We start from the raw sequence: 22,002 nt of genomic DNA on the forward strand, positions 1-22,002 counted from the left end.
CGGAGAGGAAGATCTTCCGGCCGATGTTTCACTCCCCAAGCGGCCGCAATGGCCGGTGCTGCTCTGATCCGAAGCCAGGAACCAGGAGCATCTTCCGGGTATCCCACACGGGTGCAGGGTCCCTAGGCCTTGGGTCGTCCTTGACTGCTTTCCTAGGCCACAAGCAGGGAGCTGGCCGGGAAGCAAGGCCGCCGGGATTAGAACCAGCACCCATATGTGTTTCCGTGCAATCAATAAGAGGACTTTAGCCGCTAGGCTACTGCGCCAGGCCCCCATGTCCTACCTTTGATGGAACCTGCTACTAACTTAACGTACCCGAGGGGCAGCAGATGATTCCTGAGGCGCCCAAGTCCCTGCCACTTAGAAAGCCTAGATGGGACCTGGCTTGATAGCCTAGCGGTTAAAGTCCTCTCCTTGAACGTGCCAGGATCCCAGATTGGCACCAGTTTGTGTCCCAGCTGCTCCACTTCCGACCAGCACCCTGCTTGTGGCTGGGAAAGCAGTCAAGGACGGCCCGGGGCCTTGGGACCCTGCACCCTTGTGGAAGACCCAGAAGCAGCAACTCGTTTCATATTGCAACCACTTGGGGAGTGAACCAGCAAGACAAAAAATCTGTCTCCCCTTCTCTCTTTAAACCTGACTCCAATAAAAATATATAAATCTTTAGAAAAATTTAAAAAGGAAACCTAGATCGGATTTCTGTTGGCAGCATTTGGGGGATGAAACTGAGTCTGGAAAACCTGAGTCCCTCTGTCCGTTGCCTTTTGAATAAATGTTTAAAGCAGCTGGCAACCATGGCCGTATCACGCTGTATCTCCACCTGCAGTGCCACCATCACAGATGGGTGCTGCTGTAAGTCCCAAGCTGCTCCAGCTGAAGACAGCCCAAGGAGATGGGCCTGTGCACCACGTGAGAGACCTGGAAGAAGCTCCTGGCTCCTGGTTTCCAGACAGGCCTAGCTCCAAGCCATTGTTGCCATTTGGGGAAGAGTACCAGCAGATGGAAAATCTCTCTTCTCTCCTAGAAATACATTTTGAAAACTGTAACCAAATGCAGGAACCAAAAAGGAATATTAAAACTACAGCGAGTAGTGTGAACGCACATGGGATGAGAGTGCAACAAAGACTTAGCGTCTGGGCCCGGCGCGGTGGTGCAGTGGTTAAGGTCCTCACCTTGCACGCCCCAGGATCCCATATGGGCGCTGGTTCTAATCCTGGCAGCCCCACTTCCCATCCAGCTCCCTGCTTGTGGCCTGGGAAAGCAGTCGAAGACGGCCCAAAGCTTTGGGACCCTGCACCCGCATGGGAAACCTGGAAGAGGCTCCTGGCTTCGCATTGGCTCAGCTCTGGCCGTTGCGGCCGCCTGGATCTTCCTCTCTGTCTCTCCTCTCTGTATATCCGCCTTTCTAATAAAAATCTAAAAAATAAAATCTTAAAAAAAAAAAGACTTAGTGTCTATGAAATCTAAGCACTAACATAAGGGATCCCAAGGAACAGCTGAATTTCAGCACCAAGCCTCTATGTCTAATTGTGCAATTCTTAATGTCTGGGAAACAGGAATGTAGGCATTAATGTCAAATGAAATCCAGGTCTATATCAAGAATTTAATAAACCTGTAACTGCAACATAGATGGACTCAAATTTTTGTAAGATTTATTTTATTGGAAAGATTTATGGATAGAAAAATCTTCCCTTTGCTGGTTCACTTCCCAAATGGCCACCAACGGCCAGAGCTGAGCCAATCCAAAGTCAGGGGCTTCTTCTGGGGTCTCCTACGTGGGTGCAGGTCCCAAGGCTTTGAGATGTCCTCCACTGCAAGCAGGGAGCTGGAAGGGAAGTGGATCAGCTGGGATACAAACTGCCATCCTTATGGGATCCCAGTGTGCACAAGACGCAAGCACTGCACCAGGCTCTTAAAACTTTTCCTGAAAGATTACTTCTCTGAAAGGCAGTTACAGAGGAAAGACATCTTCCACATCTGGTTCATTTCTCATGGCCACCACGGCCAGGGCTGAGCAAGGCAAGTCAGGAGCCAGGAGCTTCTGTTTAAGTGTGCAAAGTGAGATTTACTAAGGATTTTTTTTTTTTCCCCACAGAAACTTTCTAATGCCGCAGGAACAGGGTTTTCAAGACAGGTCCCTCCAGGAGCTTTTCTTCAAGGTCTCCTGTGTGGGTGGCAGAAAGCCACAGACCTGGGCCACTTGCTCTGCTTTCCCTGGCACACTAGCAAGGAGCTGAAACAAATGGAAACTGAAGATCTGGAACTTGAAGCAGAGCCTGGGCCTAACACACTACATGCTAGTCATGGATTCAAAATTTTAAAAGCAGACTTCTAGCTTACATGTTCCCCGAAGTGGACAAACCACAATAGAACGAGCAAACTTTTATTTTTTTTTTTAAAGATTTATTTTTATTATTTTTTCATTGGAAAGGCGGATATACAGAGAGGAGAGACAGAGAGGAAGATCTTCCGTCCGATGATTCACTCCCTAAGTGAGCGCAACGGGCCGATACTATGCCGATCCGAAGCCAGGAGCCTCTTCCAGGTCTCCCACACGGGTGCAGGTTCCCAAAGCTCTGGGCTGTCCTCGACTGCTTTCCCAGGCCACAAGCAGGGAGCTGGAAGGGAAGCGGGGCTGCCGGGATTAGAACCGGCGCCCATATGGGATCCCGGGGGTGCAAGGCGAGGACCTTTAACCACTTGCGCCACCGCGCCGGGCCCAGAACGAGCAAACTTTTAGAAAGTGACTTCTTCCTTTTAAACCTGCTGAACTTCAGTTCAGTCTTTGCAGTACTTTCTCGTTAGCATCCCTACTCTTCCAAGACTCGCCTTGGTCTTTCATTCTTTTTCTGCTTCTGAATGAAGAAGATAGGCATGCACCATCATTTCCAGGTGCCATCAAGAACCTTTTTCCCCAAGTTATTTTCTTCTGAATCTGTTACTGTATCTACCATTCTTTGTCAATGCTTGCAAGGTAAGCACAGTGGGAGCTATCATGACTTTCATCCAAAGTCCTCACCTTGAACTCACCAGGATGCCATGTGGGCACTAGTTCTAATCCCGGGATCCCCACTTCCCATCCAGCTCCCTGCTTGTGGCCTGGGAAAGCAGTCAAGGACGGCCCAAAGCCTTGGGACCCTGCACCCGTGTGGGAGACCCAGAAGAAGCTTCTGGTCAGATCAGCTCAGCTCTGGCCATTGTGGCCACTTGGGGAGTGAATCATCAGAGGAAGATTTTCCTCTCTGTCTCTCCTCCTTTCTATATATCCGCCTTTGCAATAAAAAATAAACGAATCTTAAAAAAAAAAAATAAAAAGAACCTAATAATATCAAAGTGGAAGAAAACTGGCGATTAAAGACTGAGGACTGACTTAAAGACACAGTACATACAAAATGAGTTTTTAGCATTAATATTTATTGATGGGATGGATAAATACAGATTGAGAAACATACTTGACAGCAAGATATCAAACTGATAGCCAGACTATAAAATGTATACAATATCCTTTTAAAAAATGTTTTTATTTATTTTTTATAAAGAGCCCTTACTAGTCCCATGGTCACTTACATCCTATCACTCACTGAACAGGCGGCAGAAATCCCAGGATGGCACCCAGCACTGAGGTGCCCCAGGACAGAGGCAACAGCAGGTAATACAGAGAAAGGACTCTACAGAGCTATAAAAACAAAACAAAAAAAATCTCACAAAATTGTACCTGAGTGACATAGATTGCTAAAATGTTTTAACTTTTTGTTGTTTTTTTTTTTTTTTCCTTTTTGCTCTTTGGTCTGATTAGAAAATGGACAGTTTCAGGAATACAAAATAGGATTAGGGAAAAGATCAGTTTCAAGGTCAGAAACCTAGCTTGACACTAAGGCTGCTGCATTCTTTTCTTTGGATGCTTCAGCCAGCTAGCACTTCTACTTTGTAACCAATTATGATCAACAACTAATCAGTTAAATTAGTCGGTTCAGAACTGAAGAGTTCTTGATGGAGACATACTTGCTCTGGCTTCAATTAGCATGCTGCCAAGCATCCCTCTCCACGCTTACCATGGCCACACAGAATCCCAGCCTTTCTCTTCTCTCCATCCGACCATGAACACATGCTGATGAAGGGAAGAGCAGACTTCGCTTTTTTAGACAACATGTTTTCTTTCCCTCCTTTCTGCAATTCCAGGTTCATACTTAGAAACTTAGACACTGAAATGGAGCTCTCCCACTTAAAAAATAATTATTTACAGATTACTCCATTGGGTAGGATTACAGTACTGTGATGCTTTCAAACTCACATTCACCAAGAGATAAGTTGGTAAACTAAAACTTGACTGTGGGGCAACACGAACACTTCCCAAACCATCAGACAGCAACACTCAGCTAGAAGCTGGGCGCCAGCAAACAGCCCAAGAAAGCTGGGGGCCCAGCAATGTCACTGAAGTCAGCGCTTAGTGGGACTACAGGGATTTTTGTCACCATCTGATGGCTTGAACAGACCAAATTGTCCCAAGCCCAAGAGGACACTTCTACTCAAACTTCTGAATGCCCCAGATTCTCCACTTTCCTAGTACTGATATCAGATTAACAGAAGAAAATGTAAAAGAAAAAAAAAATCAATTTCCAAAGTAAATATAGAGACATTTGTAGTCCAACCATACTAGGATACGGTCCCTCCAACTGCCTTTGTCCACAAGAAAGATCTGAGAGGAACCCATTTCCAATAATGAGGAATTATGTAGCAGAGGTTTAAAGAAACCCAGCAATGTTACCATGATTTTATTTCTATAATTTAACCTAATGTTTTGCAACTGGAAATTGAAATTTTTTTTCCATCAACACTGGTGAAGCCAATAATACAGGACTCTATAGGATACACTAAGTCTAAACAAACATTTAAGATGATCTTTGACACACAAAAAAAGGAAGGATCTCAAATATAGAAACACAGTGATTTACAAGGTGCAACACTAGACTACCACCTAGGAATTTTCCAAACCCAAAAAGCGCAACTGATTACTTCAGAAGATGAAATTGGCTTTTGGTTCATGCTTCACTAGAGTCCAGCCTACAACAACATAGATATCTGATTAAAAACCACTAAGGACACTCCACAGGTTTTTGTTTTTTTGTCAACAGGAGAGTCAAGTGAAGTATTAGGAATATCTCAAGATTTACAGAACTTGAGCTGTAGACCCGCTTGTCATCACTTAACACACTCAAGGATGAAACAGAAAACCATGTTTAGTAGACTATTTTTGGCTAAATAAATCCCAATGCTCACCTTTTAAAGGTGAGAGGGCAGGGAAGACACAAAGCTTAGAAACCACACAACCCCCTAGAAATCTTAAGTTAATGGAATGTGGATGATATGCTGACACACATATCTGCTCACCTGAAGACAATGCAGTAGCTTCAGAGAGCCCATGAGGAGTTTCAATCTAGAGGCAGACACCATTGGTTATGTTAACACAGTACCAGTGGGCATGAGCGCACAGGGGTCTCAAACTGACCTATTTCAGCAATGATGTACTACACAAAGACCAGACTACAAAGCAGCAGGCCCTCGATAAGCACTACAGCACCGCCGATGAATACCGCTCCAGAGACCAGGTGGATGAATATGTGCTTCTGTGGCGAGGGAGTGCATGTCATTACAAAATGCGATGAAAACCCTGGAAAACACTTACCACAACCAAATCAGTGGCTATCAATTCCACGAGGATACAGATGTAAACTAAATAGCATATTCCCTTTTGCGAAGTCAGGAAGGAAGCTGCCATTCTACAAAGAAAAGCTAACTAGAAGCCTAAACTTAGTAAACATAATCACGCATTTACCAAATTATCTGACACAACACAGGAAATATTGAAAAAGAGGAAACTATCATCTATTAAAATAAAGTGACATTCCAAGTCAAGTATTACTGGCTTATAGGTCAGCAGAGAACTTATTTTACAAAGCAATGGCAGGCAAGTGAAGAGCTGCAGAACGCTAACTCACCCTCAGTTAAGTTTACACCTTCCTACACATTCCTTCCCGTAGTAGGCCAGTATATTATCAATTGGAATTACATTGGTTTTTTTTTGGCCCAACCTGATCCTGGCAAGCAGGAGTTCATACACAATTCCCATCCTGTAAATTTGAAAATAAATCAACTTCCCCCTAAACAATATTTGGTGCATAGGAAGCTGTATTTAAAATGACAAATTCAAACTATACCACCAAAAAAAAAATCTTACGAAGACCAACATGTGTCTTATCAAATTATCTGTGGCTGGGTGGCATTTTCAGTTAAACAGCTTGGTTTAGAAAGTCTTTCTAACCAAATTTCTTTTGATTAAGGAAAAAAAAATGTTCACTCCTAGTATCTGGAATAATAATGAAGTCCTCATAACAGCGGGACTCCTGAGCTGTTTGGTTTACAAAAAAAAAAAAAAAAGAAATTAAAAAAAAAAAACTTATCAGATCTTTAAAAATCTGCCTAAAATCAGACAATCTACGCCTAACAGGTTTGCTGACTTTCACAAGCTCCGATCTCTAAAACCAATGAAGCTGTAGAACTTGAGGATGAAGCTGTTTTCCTTTCAGATACATAAATCAAACAAGCAAGCCTTAGATTCATAATGCAAAATACAATGCTCTAAAAATTCTAAATCACAATTTCATTGTTTATAGTATCCTCTGGCTCCATGGCTTCACCCAGAGCTATTCTCCTACGGCCTGGGCTTTCACATGCAGGATAAATACAGCATACTTGCCTTCTTTTCAGAGAACCTGAGACTGTTCTCATTTGAACATTTTCTCAAAGTCCCAATTGGAAAAAAAAAAGACACCCCCACTTCTGTAGGGTAGAGGCTGGCCCTGCACTCTAACTTTCCTCAACCCCACTTCTGTTCTGTATCAAAATGAAAAATGGGGTGAAAATGAAGTTTTTACTACAGTCAAGCTACCAGCTTCACTTACCCAAATCAGCAATTATAAAGAAAGGAGGAAATACCGTGTCAGATACACGTCTCTCCTTTCCTTTGTGATCCCAAGGCCAACCCTATTCTCTCTAGTAGACTGCTGGGAAGTGAAAATGCTTAGGGACACGGAGGGAAAGATAAAACATGATCTTTACACACACAGTAAAAACACACATACTCAACACTTACATACATACTTAAAGGGTCCAACACTTCGAGTGGCTTGAGCCCGTTTCAGAACTCTTAGCCAAAAGCCTCCCCTCCCACCCACCCTAAACACATCCCCACCCTCCAATCCCACCCACCAGGAGTTACTGCTATGCATCTTTCTTACACACAGCAAAAATCTCAATCCCCTCCCCAATTATATAAAAAAAAAACTAAAGATAACTTACTTTCTTTAAATTATTTTTTAAAGTCTTTTAAATGATTTTGATGTTTAAATACTTCCCCTCTTCCAACACATTAAACATCAAAAGGATCCACAGTTGTTTGATAAAACAAACCTTCAACGTTTCAGTACTGACAAGAGGGAAGATACTAACTCCAATCAACCTAATCAGGAAGTGGAGAGGCCAACAAAGTGTTCTGAATCCTTCACAGTTTTACCAAGTGACCACCTCTCTCATAACAGCAAAAACTATCATAAAATAGTTACAATGTATGAGGCAGCACATACACCAACCAAGGCCAACCATCACCCTCCCACCTACTACGCCACATCAGTTGCATTCCCTAATCAAAGAAGGGTGATATATTTCATAAGGGAAGTAATTATCTTAGTCCGGAATCAGTAGTCAAGAAAAAAAGCATTTTTTCAAACAAGTTTTTCCTCCTCTTGTTTTTCTTCTTTACTTAGGAAGCGGTGGCAGTGGTGGAGGAGGTTCTGATGGTAGAGGTGGTGGCCGGGCTTTGTCTGTATTGCCAGCTCTGGAGGAGATCCCAGCAGACCGCGGATTCAGATATTCACCGTAAGAATGAACAAAATCAAACGGGGGCTGAGCAGGCTGAACACCCTGGGCACTGAGCAGGGAGTTGAGCATATTCACAGTATCTTGATAGTCTATTGTCTGAGTTGTGTTGTGACCATTGGCTCCAGCAGCGCCTTTATCCAGTTTCATATGAGAAACTCGAGTTTTACAGCTGGGCTGTGAGAAGGAAAGGCCACTTGTGTCTGAGCTATGCCCAGGCAGCTGAGCCATCGTCGGAAGAGGTGGGAAGGGGAAATTGATGGAAGAAGATTTAGTACTCTTGGCAACCTTTGCTGGATGATCAAACATGGCCCCAGTCTCTTCAGAAGGGCCTCTTTTACGACTCGAACTGGAAGAAGAGAAAGAACTAGACAAGCCGTAGGTTTTATGGGGTAAGGTGCTTGACTGGCTACTACTATGCTTTGGCTCAGCTGGCCGTTTGCTGCCAGCACTGGCCGGAGGCTGTGAGTGGGAGTGCTTGTGCGAGTGGTGATTGTGGTGGTGGTGATGATTGGCTGGGGGGATCCTGTGTTTTTCTTTGTGCTCTCGGCTTTTGGAGATGCTGTCCTCTACAGCAATGTGCTTATCACCTGCAGAGTGGACTTTAATGCGCATTTTAATCTCTTCTGGTTTGGCAGAGGCAGTTTTACCTCCACTTGCCACTGGTAGTCTCAATTTGAGAGCTGTTTTGTCAGCTTTTTCAAGAAAAGACCTATCAGAATTTTCCAAGACTTCCATGGGCATTTTCAGAATACCTGAAGAATGACTATCATGGTGAGACAGGAGATTCTGGGCAGCATACGCATACTGTGACTTCACGTTGGCCTCCATGTTCTCTAGTTGCCTCTTCTGGGCTGCCAACTCCTCTGCATGCTTGGCTCGGTATTCCTTCAGCGACACTTTCGCTGACGGCGCACTCTTACTACTCTGTTTCTGAGCAATGAATGTACTTGAACTGTCCTGCTGTAAGGAATGATCAGCTCCTATAAGTGCTATATTTTCACTAGTCCGGTGACCCTGAGAAGATTCGAGTTTAAAAGAAGGCTGAGAGGACAGCCAACGCTCGCCTTGCAGCACTTCCGCACTGGTTAACTTGTTAGACGACTCTTCGGACACTGGACGGGAAGGCACGGCACTTGCGGTAGAAGTTGACATACTCATTAAACCTGCAATAGTTGTATCTGAAGAGCTCTGGGAAATCATATTGAGAATTGTCTGCTCCGAAGTGTTTCCATCTGCTCCTCGGTCATCTGCTTTAGTTTTTTTGGCAGCCAGGCATGCCTACAATGAAGCAAGCAACATCTTTTTACTCCAGGTCAGTTAATCACCCTAACGTGAAGTCCAGTAAACATTAAATATTTAAAATCTTCAATCAAGAGTCATAGTAATCTATACCAATGTTACAAAGCAACAACAACCACAATAAAGAATTTCTGGGGCAGGTATCTGCCACCTGGGAAAGCAGCAGGCCATGCCACAGCAGCTGGGCCCCTGTGACCCATGTGAGACTAAGGCGGAGCTGCACGCTTCTGGACTCAACCTGACCTGCCCTGACTCCATTCCGGGAGCTGATGGAAGCTGCAAGTATGTGGTAGGAGGCGGAGAGGCGAGAAGGACTACTAAGCCTTTCAAATAAATAAAACTTAAAAAACTAAGTAAAAGACAGCAGTGGGAATGAGTGCATCCCATAGGATGCCCGAGTTCAACTCTCAGGTCCGGTTTCTTGCTAATATACATGTTGGGAGACAGCAGCTAATGGCTCAAGTGCATGAGTTTGTGTCCCTCAGCCTGACTGTCTCAGGTTGTGAGGGATCTGGTAAGTGAACCAACAGATGGAAACTCTTACCCTCTCTCTTTTAAATGAATATAAATAATAAAAGCTTTAAGTACTTTTAAAAGGGGGGAAAAGCTGATCATATTATCTAGACATCAGTCACAAGCATCTATGACCTCTTGTAACGGTATCTGATCCATCAACACATTCTAGAAATTTTCATGAGAGTGTAGGTAAAAGATAACTACAAGCTCAAGCATGTTTCTAAGAAAACTCGTGTTCTGTAACTCACTCAACTGAGAATTAAAGTAGGTTTGCAAGCCTAGATATGAGAAATAAAGACAATACTTTTTTTTGTTCATTCACTTATTTGGTAAGCAGAAAGAGGGAACGGATGGCAAGTGATCTTCCACCCACTGCTTCACTTCCCAAATGCCCTAAGCAGTTGAGACGAGATGCAGCTGTGCCAGGAACGCAATCAACACAGAAACAGAAAGTTGGAGCCAGAATCCACGTTGACACAGAGGCAAGGCATTACCCCGAGGCTGTACGCCTGCTCCTTCCCGTTACTTTGCCTTTCAAATAAATATCTTTAAAATCAATAGAGTTGTATATCAAAGTCATATTTGTGAATGAAATCATTCCTTTTATTTCTCCTCTGTTAAGTAGATTTATACACACACACATATTTTTAAAATTTACTTAAATTTTCATGGAAAAGGCAGATTTATAGAGAGAAGGACAAAGAACTTCCAATAAGTTGGTTCATTCCCTAAATTGCCACTGCAGCCAGAACTGACCTGATCTGAAGCCAGAAGCCTGGAACTTCTTCCAGATCTCCCACATGGGTGCAAAGACCCAAAGCTTTTAGCCATCCTCCAGTGCTTGCCCAAGCCACAGCAGGGAATGGGATGGGAAGCAGAGCAGCTGGGACACAAACCAACACCCATATAGGAACCTGACGCTGGCAAATGAAGGATTACCAATTGAGCCATCATGCCATGACCCTGGGAAGCAGCAGTGATAGCGCAAGCTACTGGATTTCTGCCCCACACATGGGAAACCTAGTTCCTAACTTCTGGCTTTAAAGTTGTCTTTCTGCCTTTCCAGATGTATAAAAACAAAAATTAAAAAAAAATTCTAAAATCACCTTAAATACAGGTAAATTATGATACCAGCTTTAAGATTTTTATTTATTGATTTACTGATTAAAGACTTACTTATTTTCACTGGAAAATCAGATTACACAGAAGGAGAGAGAGAAAGATCTTCTGTCTGCTGGTTCATTCCCCAAATGGCCATAAAAGTCGGAATGAGCCAATAAAAAGTCAGGAGCCAGAAGCTTCTTCCAGGTCTCCCACGTGGATGCAGGGTCCCAAGGTTTGGGCCATCCTCCACTGCTTTCCCAGGCCACAAGCTGGGAACTGGATGGGAACTGGAGCAGCCAGGAATCAAACCAGAGCCCATATAGCATCCCAGTACTTGCAAGGCAAGGATTTGGCCATTGAGCCATCATGTCAGGTCCTAAGTTTGAGTCTACCAGAAGCCAATAAATACTCCTCAGAGGAGCCATGTTTTTTTCCAACAGTCTCCACACAGAAAATAAACACCAAATGCCCAAATAGCAGGAGTAACATAATGCAAAGCAAACTGCTCTCACCAATAGCCACAGATTCCCGGGCAATATTCAGGCTAGGAAGCTGAGTCATGATCATTACATAACCATAAAAGGAAAAATTCCAAACCTAAGATACATATCCAACTCTACCATATTCCTTGGTACAAATAAAGAAACTGATTTTCTTCCACAAGCTGACCAGAATAATTTCTTACCCTCCAATTCCGAATGCGCTTGAGCCTGCTAGGAGTTTTCTCTAGGATCTGTAGAAACTCGTGTGTCAGTTCTATGAATGAAACATTCAAGAAAGATTCAGAGACACAGGAAACAAAACAAGAATAACCTTAACTAACTCACTATTTTCATCTAAATCTGGCCAGATATGTAACAGGCCAAAAGTAAATGTTTTTCAAGGTCCCTTGCTCTAAAACTTACCATCTAAAAGTTCCAGGGTCACAGTGGCGTCAACATACTCCCACCAGTGCTTCCCATCAGTGGAGACTGGGATCTCCCAGTTGGACCACTTGCAAGCCAGATGAATGCAGACACAGGCCACCACAGGAGGTGTGTACTGCAAGCTAAATGTGGTCAAATGCAGGCTGACATCGGAGGGAAGGAAAAAGAGAGTGTCGTGAGCTCTCATTTCTCAACCCAAAGCTAAAACTCCACTATTTAAAAATACAAAAACAAACAAACAAAAAAATCAGAAGGGCAAGACTCAACCAATTATCCAATACATTAATCTAGAACTCAATGTAATGATTAGCTAAGGATCCACTCTTCAGGTGACATTTCTGAATTTCATGACTTCACATTACTCAATCCGTCCATTGTTCAGGTACCCCCAGAAGGCTAGGTTTTTAGAAACAATTTCTGGGGGTGATTAGTTAGTCTCTGGAACACACACCCCATATCAGAGTGCCTGTTTTTGAGTCCTGGCTACACCGTTTCTTAACCAGCCTCTTGTCACTGCACACCTGATAGTGGCTCAAGGCCTGGCATCCCTGCCACCCACGGGCATCTGAAGCTTAAACTAGCAAGTGGAAAATTAATTTCCATTTCTCAAATAAAATAAAAAATATTAAAGACAAAAACATGGATTTCTAATTTCTAAGCCCCAAACCAATGTTCATTATGTGTTTTCCCTAAGAAAAAGTTTCTAACAAGGCAAGCTGTCATAAGCTTTCTGGTTTGCAGAATCCCTAAATCACAAACAGAAAGAAATGTCCTAAAAGTCCTTTCTCTCATCCTTCAGTTTCAGAACAATGACCATTCACTTATTTACATGTGCATGAATGCTGTATTTCATGTTTCTCCTGTCAGGTGATCACACTGAATTCAACAGCCCCGACAGTTAGCAGTGTCTTCAGTCAGCATAAATAATACTGGAAGTCAGAAACCACAGGAACAAGATGCTGGGTAATAAGTGTTATATGCCAATAACTTATCTAGATTCCTTAAATCCCTTAAAAGCTGATCATTTCAACCTAAATAAGTGTAGTCCCAAATAGAAGACAAAAAATAAATTTAAACCTGTTAGTTGCCATGAAGTAAGACGTCTGTGCTAAGTCCTTGCTTGCTGAAGGAAAAAAGTGGGGCGGGGGGGAGATAAAAGGAAAAATGTCAGTTCCACGCAGCGTCAACAAGCACCTGCAAGGCACGACGAGCACAGGCATGGTCCCCAGCCACCTGACACATCCCACCAAGATTTTTAATTTTAATATTAATGATCATGTTGGTCCCAGACCTAGGGGCTCCGGCTTCACTCTATATACAAGATCTCAAGGGTACAAGCATAAAAAGCAATTATTGGGTCCACACCCTAGAACTTAACTAAGTTTGGAGAAAAATGCAAACATTGTTAACTAGTAACCCAGATTCTGATCCAAGAGTTCACTGAGAAGCAGCACAAAAGTAAAGATGAACTAGGATTATCTAAACGCAAGATTAGAACTCAAAAGACCCAAATGTATTTGGGAAAAGTATCTTTTGCTAATCAAATTTACTTTTAAGTTGTTAGCTAATCCTCACGATATAAATAAATATACTACAATGGAAACAACCACAGTCCTCCTTGCCCCAAAACTGTTGTGATGATAAAGGAAACTTCTTTCCTTAAAACTTTTCACTGTTAGTATGATTCCATCTGTTTAATCCCATCCTTGTTTAATGTAAATATCTTAATACTTTCAAAGAAAGAACTTGGGAGCACAGGGTGTGCAGGTTCTCTTCACAGTACTATTTAAACTGAAGAAAGTAACTGGGTATCTTTCAATTGCACTAATACTGTTAAATTAGAATGAGAAAAGTCCTCCCAAGGGATGCTCAATGGCAGAAATTTTATAAATATTCAGATCTGAAACCAAAATAAAATCACCCACACCCAAAATTTGCTTAAAATCATTACAACAGCCGTAAGGAAATCACCTGGGAATGCCTGAGTCGCCCATTGAAGTGCCTGGGACCAAGTCCTAGCTCCACTCCTAACTGCAGCTTTCTACCGATATGCTCCATCCCTGGAGGGCAGCAAGCGATGGCTCACGTCCCTCGGTCCCTTGCCACCCTTACAGGAGACCAAGACTGCAAATTCCTTAGACTCTCGCTTTGACCTGGCCCAGCCCAATTTGTTGCATACATTTGGGAAGTGAACCAGTAAATGGAACATTTTTCTTTATGCATGTTTCCTTTTCTGCCTTTAACTAAAATGAAAGTAAATAGTAAATAAAGTTGCTATTTGGTAACTTTACAAAATATGGCTCCAGTATTTACAATAATTTAACTCTACCTGAAAATCATTTAAAACAGTAATTATCAGAACTCAATAGGAAAATTTCAAGTCAGAACTATTCAATTGGATTTAAGCCAAATAGACCTTTCAATTTTAACTTCTGGCCCAAGCTGTTGCCCATAACAGATCAGTCTCTAGATTGTAAAACAACTTCGTGAAAGGTTTAATGAAGGCAGAGTGACACAAATAGAAAGATATCCACCTGCTGGTTCACTCAACTGCTGGCAACATCTGGAGCTGAGCCAAAAGAAGCCGGGAGCCAAGGACCCCACACAGGCTTCCCACATGAGTGGCAGGGACTCATTACCTGGGTCATCACCTTGTGCCTCCCATGCACATGAGCAGATGCAGGGTCAGCAGCACAGCGCAGCATGCTAAGCTTCTGTCTATGGCACAAGCACCCATAGGAGCTGGTTTGGCTCCATTTTTGATCCAGGAAATGAGCCTGGAAAAGCAGCAGTAGCTGCTCCAAGCCCTTGGGCCACTGCACCCATGCATGTGGGAGACCCGGAAAAAGGTACTGGCTCCCAGCTTTTGACCAGTTCAGCTCTGGCATTTGCAATCATTTGGGGAGTGAACCAGAGGGCAGGATCAATCTTTCTTTTCTCTCTGTATCTCCACCTTTCAAACAAAAATTAAATCTTGAACACGCAAACAACAACAGCAAATAACCACTGGCAGAATTCAGTCACAAACATTGTAATCTCAGCTGCAGGAACCCGAAAAGGCAGTTTACACTGTGCCCCAACACCCAACCCAGCAAGACAATCGAAGACAGTCAATTCAGCTGAGGATTCCTTACCTCGGACAAGCTGAGTGCACTTGACCACATGAGTATGCGGGTGATCTATTGTAAGTTCAAAGCCTTCAACAAAAAAGTAACTGATTAAAAAAAGTTACAGATTTCAAGGCAATTTACATTTTTGCTCACTCATCACGAAAGACCTTGGTGAGCACCAAAAGGCCTTCTTGATTTCCTTCTTTCACAAGACTCAAGGCACTCTCAGACCTACTTATTACCTCCCAAGTTGATGATACAGCACAGCCAGCAAGTATAAAAGACCACCGAAAAACCAAAAACTCTTTTCTCTTTATTTTTCATATTAATCAATTTTTTTAAATAATTTTTACATAGTTGATTAGGATGATTAGGGTAAAGGGCTACAGGAAGGTGGGTGAGATCACCATTTCCATAATCTCTTTTTTCTCTTCCTATATCTGGGGAAAGGGGGAAAATAAGGAGAGAAGCCACACCCAGCTTCCAAATGACCCTGCACCTGGGTCCAGCCACTCGACACCACCCCAGGACCCCCAATGTGGGGCATGTTCCGAGGGTCCTGCTAAAGAGGTTCTGGAAGAATCAAGATGGCGGAATAGGGAAAGGACACGTTTAAACAGAGAAACATTAACCAGTATAAAGCAGAGAGGGCACATTCCAGGAAATAGGAGATGACAGAACAACAGCAGAGGGGTACCTGGAGACTGATAGACACAGGAAATCAGCAAAAACAACAGTGAGGTGTTACAGTGATGGATACTCCAGAGGCATTCAGCAAACAGCGATCTGAACTCCACCAGGAGCCAGAACTACACCAGTAATAAGATGAGAAGGGACTTTCACTGGGAGCTCAGGAGGTAAACCCAGACAAAAACTGTCCATGCTGCTGGTCTGTTTGATTTGACCAGGAGCAGACAGAGCAGCAGATCCCAACCAGCAGTGCTAGAACCAGGTGGATTTCACAGCCCAGTCTGCGCCCCCTGGAGCCGAACTGAGCACCATTTTGTTTAAGGACGTAAAGGCAAGGGAAAGGACTGAGCATATGCTGAGCTGGGAGTGAACTCATTTCTGACTCCACCAACTGCAACAACATGGCATCCTACAGGTTCCACCCAAGACAGGTCCAGGCAGCTATCAAAACTGATGGCCAGCAAATCAAGAACTCTAACAGTGGTACGTCAGGTGACATTTTGTACAGTGTGACAAAAGTTTTAGGACTGCAAAGGACAACAGCGAGCTGTGCATGTGCCAAGTCCGGGGAGAACTCACTGAACTCAGTGCATTGCACTGCTCCCACATAATACCAACCATGGCATTGTATGGGACAAAAGGGGTCCATGTAGCCCTCAGATCTAACGGCCAACAGGTTTCTGCAAGAGTACCACCAACAACAACCTAGCTATATAGGACTCCTGGTGTCTCCGTAATCCTGGGACCTGCTCCAACCGGAGGTGGGACAAAAGTTGTAAAGACAACAGTGCAGCCCCACCTGCACTCAGGTGGAGACTGGTGAGCCAGGAGCTGGGGCTACAGAGACCATGGCGGATATCTAACGTAAGAACCCAGATCTGGAACTCACTAGAGGGAGTAGCAAAACTGACTGCAAACAAAGAGCCGTGTACCAACTGCAATAATTAAAATTGAACTGTAGACCTGTGGGTGACACAGCTTAGAAACCTGCCCAAGGAGAAGATTCTGCTAGCCAGAAGTACAACGACCAAGAGCAAAAAACGAGATAAAGCCACAATGAATATTACTGCAGACTCCCCTGCAAAGGAGCAAAACCCTCTGCCAACCTCAGAGTTAGCTGAGGAAGACATTGAGAAAATGGGTGACACAGAATTCAAAACACTTGTTATAATGCCTCTTATCAACAATGAGAAGCACGTAAAGCAGGTGTTCAAGGAATTCAAGGAATATGTCACACTGGAAATGAATCAAATGAAAGAATACAGAAATTAGAAATGAAGAATACAGTGGAGCAAATTAAAAGTACAGTGGAAGGACCTCAAAATAGAATGAAGGAGGCAGAAGAAAGAATCTCAGAATTGGAAGCTATGTCCTCTCACCAGGAGAAAACAAACAAAAAGCTGGAAGCAGAGCTGAACAAGCTAAAAAACAGTATTCAAGAACTGAAAGACACTATTAAGAGGCCTAATATAAGAGGTGTAGGAGTCCCAGAAGGTGCAGAAAGAGAAACTGGGTTTAAAAATGTATTCAAGGCCAGGCAGCATAGCCTAGCGGCTCAAGTCCTCACCTTAAACATGCCAGGATCCCATATGGGCGCCGGTTCTAATCCCAGCAGCTCCACTTTCCATCCAGCTCCCTTCTTGAGGCCTGGGAAGGTAGTCAAGAATGGCCCAAGGTTTCGGGTCCCTGCACCCACGTGGGAGACCCAGAAGAGGTTCCTGGCTCCTGGCTTCAGATCAGCGCAGCACCAGCTATTGCGGTCACAGGGGAGTGAATCATCAGAAGAAAGATCTTCCTCTCTGTCTCTCCTCCTCTCTGTATGTCTGACTTTGTAACAGGAATAAATAAATCTTTTTTTGTTTGCTTTGTTTTTTAATATTTATTTTATTTTTATTGGAAAGGCGGATGTATGCTGTACGGGATGTATGTATGTATACGCACGGGATCCCGGTGCGTTCAAGGCAAGGACTCAAGCCTCTAGGCCACGCTGCCGGCCCAAATAATAAATCTTAAAAAAAAAAAAAAAAAAAAGACTACTATTTTTTTTAAAATAATGTATTCAATGAAATAAAAAGGAAAAACTTCCTGAATCTCAGGAAAGAATTCGGAAACAACATCCAGTAGGGGCACAGAACTCCCAACAGGCTTGACCAAAAGTGATCTTCACCATGACACACAATAGTCAAGCTCTCTGAAGCTTGAAGAAAAGATCCTTAAAAGTACACATGAAAAAAATCAACTGACATATAAAGGAATGCCAGTTAAACTCGCAGGAAGCCTCTCACAGGAAACTCTACAGGCAAGAAGAGAATGGAGTGACATATTCCAGATTCTAAAAGCAAAAAAACTACCGGCCCAGGATAACATACCCAGCAAAGTTCTCCTTTGTCTTTGAAAATGAAATAAAGTTCTTCCACAGTAAAGAAAAGTTAAAAGAATTTGCCTCTTCCAAATCTGCACTACGAATGATACTTAAAAATGTTCTTTTTTCATTTTTTTATTATAGTTTTGATAATGGTTACATAGTTAAAAGGTTAAAGGGCTATAGGAGAGTAGGTAAGACTATTGTTTCTGCACTGTTTCCTTCATATATCCAGGGTACAAGGAGATAATAAGTGAGAAGCCCCACCCAGACTCCCACTCACCCCAGGTCCTTGATGTGGAGCATGCTCCAGGGTCTTTTTTTTTTTTTAAAGTTTTATTTATTTTTATTACAAAGTCACCTAAGAGAGGAGGAGAGATAGAGAGGAAGATCATCCGTGCGATGATTCACTCCCCAAGTGAGCGCAACGGCTGGTGCTGCGCTGATCTGAAGCCAGGTTCCAGGAACTTTATCCAGGTCTCCCACGTGGGTGGAGGGTCCCAAGGCTTTGCGCCGTCCTCCACTGCTTTCCCAGGCCACAAGCGGGGAGCTGGATGGGAAGTGGAGCTGTGGTGATTAGAACCGGTGCCCATATGGGATCCTGGCTCGTTCAAGGTGAGGACTTTAGCCGCTAGGCCATGCCACCGGGCATGCTCAGAGAGTCTTGCTCAAATGGTTTTGATAGTTCATCAGTTCTGAACTGCTGCCAATCTCGCCACTCCAAGCACAATAAGGTCCTTGAAGAATCTTAGAGTCTCCATTTTAGAGTCTCCTTTTGCCCAGTTTTTCACTGCCAACATATGGCTGAGGTGGTTGGATTGACTTGCTCTGTCTTCTGTCTTTTCATGGTTAAGGTTCTGAGTCCGGTAGTTCGATTGGGGAGATCTCAAAAGAAACTTTGAGGTGTTTTCAGTCCAGATTCTTATATGTACTAGCAAGTACAGGGGCCGGCACAGTCCATCGCCCCGATCAGCTGGTGGTTGCAATCGCTGGTTTTGTTCTGTTTTCAGCCGTCTTCCACAGGAACCAATGGGTGTTGCAGTCCAGCTTGGTTCTGCCCAGCACGCACTTGGCCCTCACATAAACCAGTGGGAGCTGCAGCCTTGTCAGAGCGACCCACAATAACCCCCACCTGGCCCGCCCCCTACCAGTATGTTTACCAGTATGTGCAGCAGAGTAGTCCAGTCTGTCCCACATCCCCTTCGGCTCTCATACATGTCAATGGGTATTGAAGCCTAGTTCCATCTAACCAGCTCCACTATCCAGCCCTCACAAATGTCATTGGTTGCTTCTCTCTGTCTAGCCACCCCAGCCCTGTCCTAGTTTTTGTGCCCTCCAGTGGGAGTGGTAATCCAAGAGGGAGGAGCCCACTCTTTCCCTTCTAGGCCACTCCCACTCCCAGATAAAGATGTTCTCTTGACAGAGAAAAGGAATAGCACCCACCAAAACCAAAGGCAAATGTGAAGAACATCCCAGTAAAATAACAGAATCAAATTACCACCTATTTGTATTAACCTTGAATGTAAACAGCTTAAACGCATCGATCAAATGTCACAGATTCGTAGACTGGATTAAAAAACAAAACCTACCTATTTGGCGCCTACAGGAGACACATTTCACCAACAAAGATCAGTGGAAACTATATCTCATTAATTTTGGTGTTTTTTTCTTTGTTAGTTCCATCTCTTCAGAACACTTTCTTCTCATTAAATTCTTCACTGACTCATAGATCATACAGAAGCATCATTTTCTTCAAGAAGCATCTTGATTTTCTTTTACATTTCTTCAGCCACACATTAGTCATCTAGTAGCACATTATTTAACTTCATGGTGTTGTTAATTTCTTTTTTCTTCCTATTGTTGATTTTCTTTTGTGGCTTTTCATTTAGGGGATATATAGTCGCTGTGAAATGGAGACTAGTATATCTGGATGGGAGGATACAATGCAGTATGCATCTCTACTTCCAGACTAAAGATGGACTACCAATGAAACTTACATGACAACAGGATGATGGACTCTCTGCCATTGTCCATGCCCACAAAAATGAATATATATCTCTGTGTGAAGAACTTTACTTTAGTAATAATATAGGGGGACTCGGTGGGAGTGGGAAATTAGGGAGGGCACAAGGGAGATCCCAGGGGCCTATGGAACTGTATCATAAAATGATAATAATGATTAAATATTTTAAAATTTGTTTTTATTACACAGTTAGATACACAGAGAGGAGGAGAGACGGAGAGGAAGATTTTCCATCTGATGATTCACTCCCCAAGAGGCCGCAACGGCTGGAGCTGAACCAATCCAAAGCCAGGAGCCAGGAACCTCTTCCAGGTCTCCCACACGGGTACAGGGTCCCAAGGCTTTGGGCCGTCCTCCACTGCTTTCCCAAGCCACAGCAGGCAGCTGGATGGGAAGTGGAGCTGCCGGGATTAGAACCGGCACCCATATGGGATCCTGGCGCACTCAAGGCAAGGATTTTAGCTGCCAGGCTACGCCGCCGGGCCCAAGATTTAAAAATGTTTAGAAAAAGAGTTCAACAGATCTGAATTACTGCCAATCTTGTCACTCCAAGCAGAATGAAATCTCTCCAGAATCTACTGGCTGACATAGTCCACCCTGGTATTCACTGCCAATGCTTGGCTGGGCTAGTTGATGAATTTGTTCTGTCTTCTATCCGGTACCAGGTGTCCTCTGCACACTCCAATGTACTGCCATATCCTCCATGTGCACCTGGATATGCTGCCCACTGCTCCAGCTGAGCCACTAAGTAAGTTCGGCTCTGACACATGCGTACATCATGGTCAGACAACAGAGCCTGCAATTCTCTTCATGGCTAGGGTTCTGAAATCAGCAGTTAGTTGGAGGGATTGTCAAAGAAACTTCATCTGAGTTGATCCCAGATCCGATTCTTGTGTGTGCCTGCCAATACAGGGTCTGACACACTTGTTGCACACGCTGGTAGCTGCAACTGCTGGGTCAGTTCTGTCTCCAGCCCTGTCTTGTTACTAACAGCCCAACTTGATCCTACCCACAGCTTAGTAGGCCCTCACACAAACCAGTGGGAGCTGCATCCTAGCCGGAGTGATCCGCAATAACCCCACCAGGCCTGCCCCCTACCCTGGTTCCTGTGCTTGCCAGTTAAGTACAGCAGATTGGTTCAGTCTGTCCCACATCCCATTCAGCTCTCATACATGTCAACAGGCATTGAAGCGTAGTTCAACTCAACCAATCCCACTATCCCGCCCACACACAGGCCAGCAGGTGCCACTCTCTATCTAGCCATGCCTGCCCCTGTCCTAGGTCTCATGTTCACCAGTGGAAGTGGCAACCCAAGAGGGACATGCCCACTGTTTCCTTACTGGGCCCACCCCCACTCCTGGATCTTGCACTCTCTGGGTGGTTCTGAAGTTTAACTTAACAGAATGTGCCCCTGTGCCAGCATCTGCTAGCTGATGCTGCAGCAAAGCCCAACCAACCCATACCCACTCTGGCTTTCGCAAGCACCAAAAGGAACAGTCAACCCAGCCTGGCATTTCCCTAATCCAGCTCACATGAGGGCCACAGGTGTTGGCCCTGCCCAGCCTGGTCTACCACTATCCCAACTCACTCTCCTGCGGGAGTGGTGGTCCAGCAGGAAAGCACCTCACAGCCCCCTACCAACTTCACCCCTTCCCCATTTGAGCTCACATGTTGGTTGGATGCTGAGGCCCAGCCTGACATGGCCCGCCCTGGCACTTGCCAGTGGGTGCTGTAACCTGGCTGTGCCAAGCCCATTCCCAGGTTCCAACTCACTGGTATGGGGTACAGCCTAGCCCAGCCCAGCCCAGGCAGCCCCCAGTCCTGGCCCTCTTGTGAACCAGGTTGTGTTGCGACCGAACCCAGCCTAACCCACACTCCATTCTGGCGCTCTGATTCACCAGTGGGTAATATGAAGTGGGCCAGCCTGGTTCACCCCTGGCCTCCACCAAATGTATGCGGGTGGGTACCAACCCTGACTTGGTCTGGGTTGCTCCCTATTGTGGTTCTTGCGCTCACCTGTAGGGACCTGTATCCTGA

General features: G+C 44.3%; 1 protein-coding gene across 1 annotated transcript in view; it reads right to left on the reverse strand.

Annotated features, from left to right (window-relative positions):
- Nucleotides 1–3,393: 3,393 nt before the first annotated feature.
- Nucleotides 3,394–22,002, reverse strand: part of CCNT1 (cyclin T1) — a 30,919-nt gene continuing 12,310 nt past the window's right edge. The window contains exons 5-9 of the mRNA XM_040978426.1: nt 14,915–14,977; nt 12,858–12,903; nt 11,760–11,923; nt 11,540–11,610; nt 3,394–9,213 (exon numbers count right to left, since the gene is read on the reverse strand). Of these exons, the coding sequence (XP_040834360.1) occupies nt 7,813–9,213; nt 11,540–11,610; nt 11,760–11,923; nt 12,858–12,903; nt 14,915–14,977 (1,745 nt within the window). The 3' untranslated portion in view covers nt 3,394–7,812. The remainder of the gene's footprint in view (nt 9,214–11,539; nt 11,611–11,759; nt 11,924–12,857; nt 12,904–14,914; nt 14,978–22,002) is intronic.

The sequence above is a fragment of the Ochotona curzoniae genome, unplaced genomic scaffold, assembly GCF_017591425.1.
Source record: "Ochotona curzoniae isolate NIBS_2020 unplaced genomic scaffold, NIBS_Ocur_1.0 contig_1014, whole genome shotgun sequence".
Lineage (NCBI taxonomy): Eukaryota > Metazoa > Chordata > Mammalia > Lagomorpha > Ochotonidae > Ochotona > Ochotona curzoniae.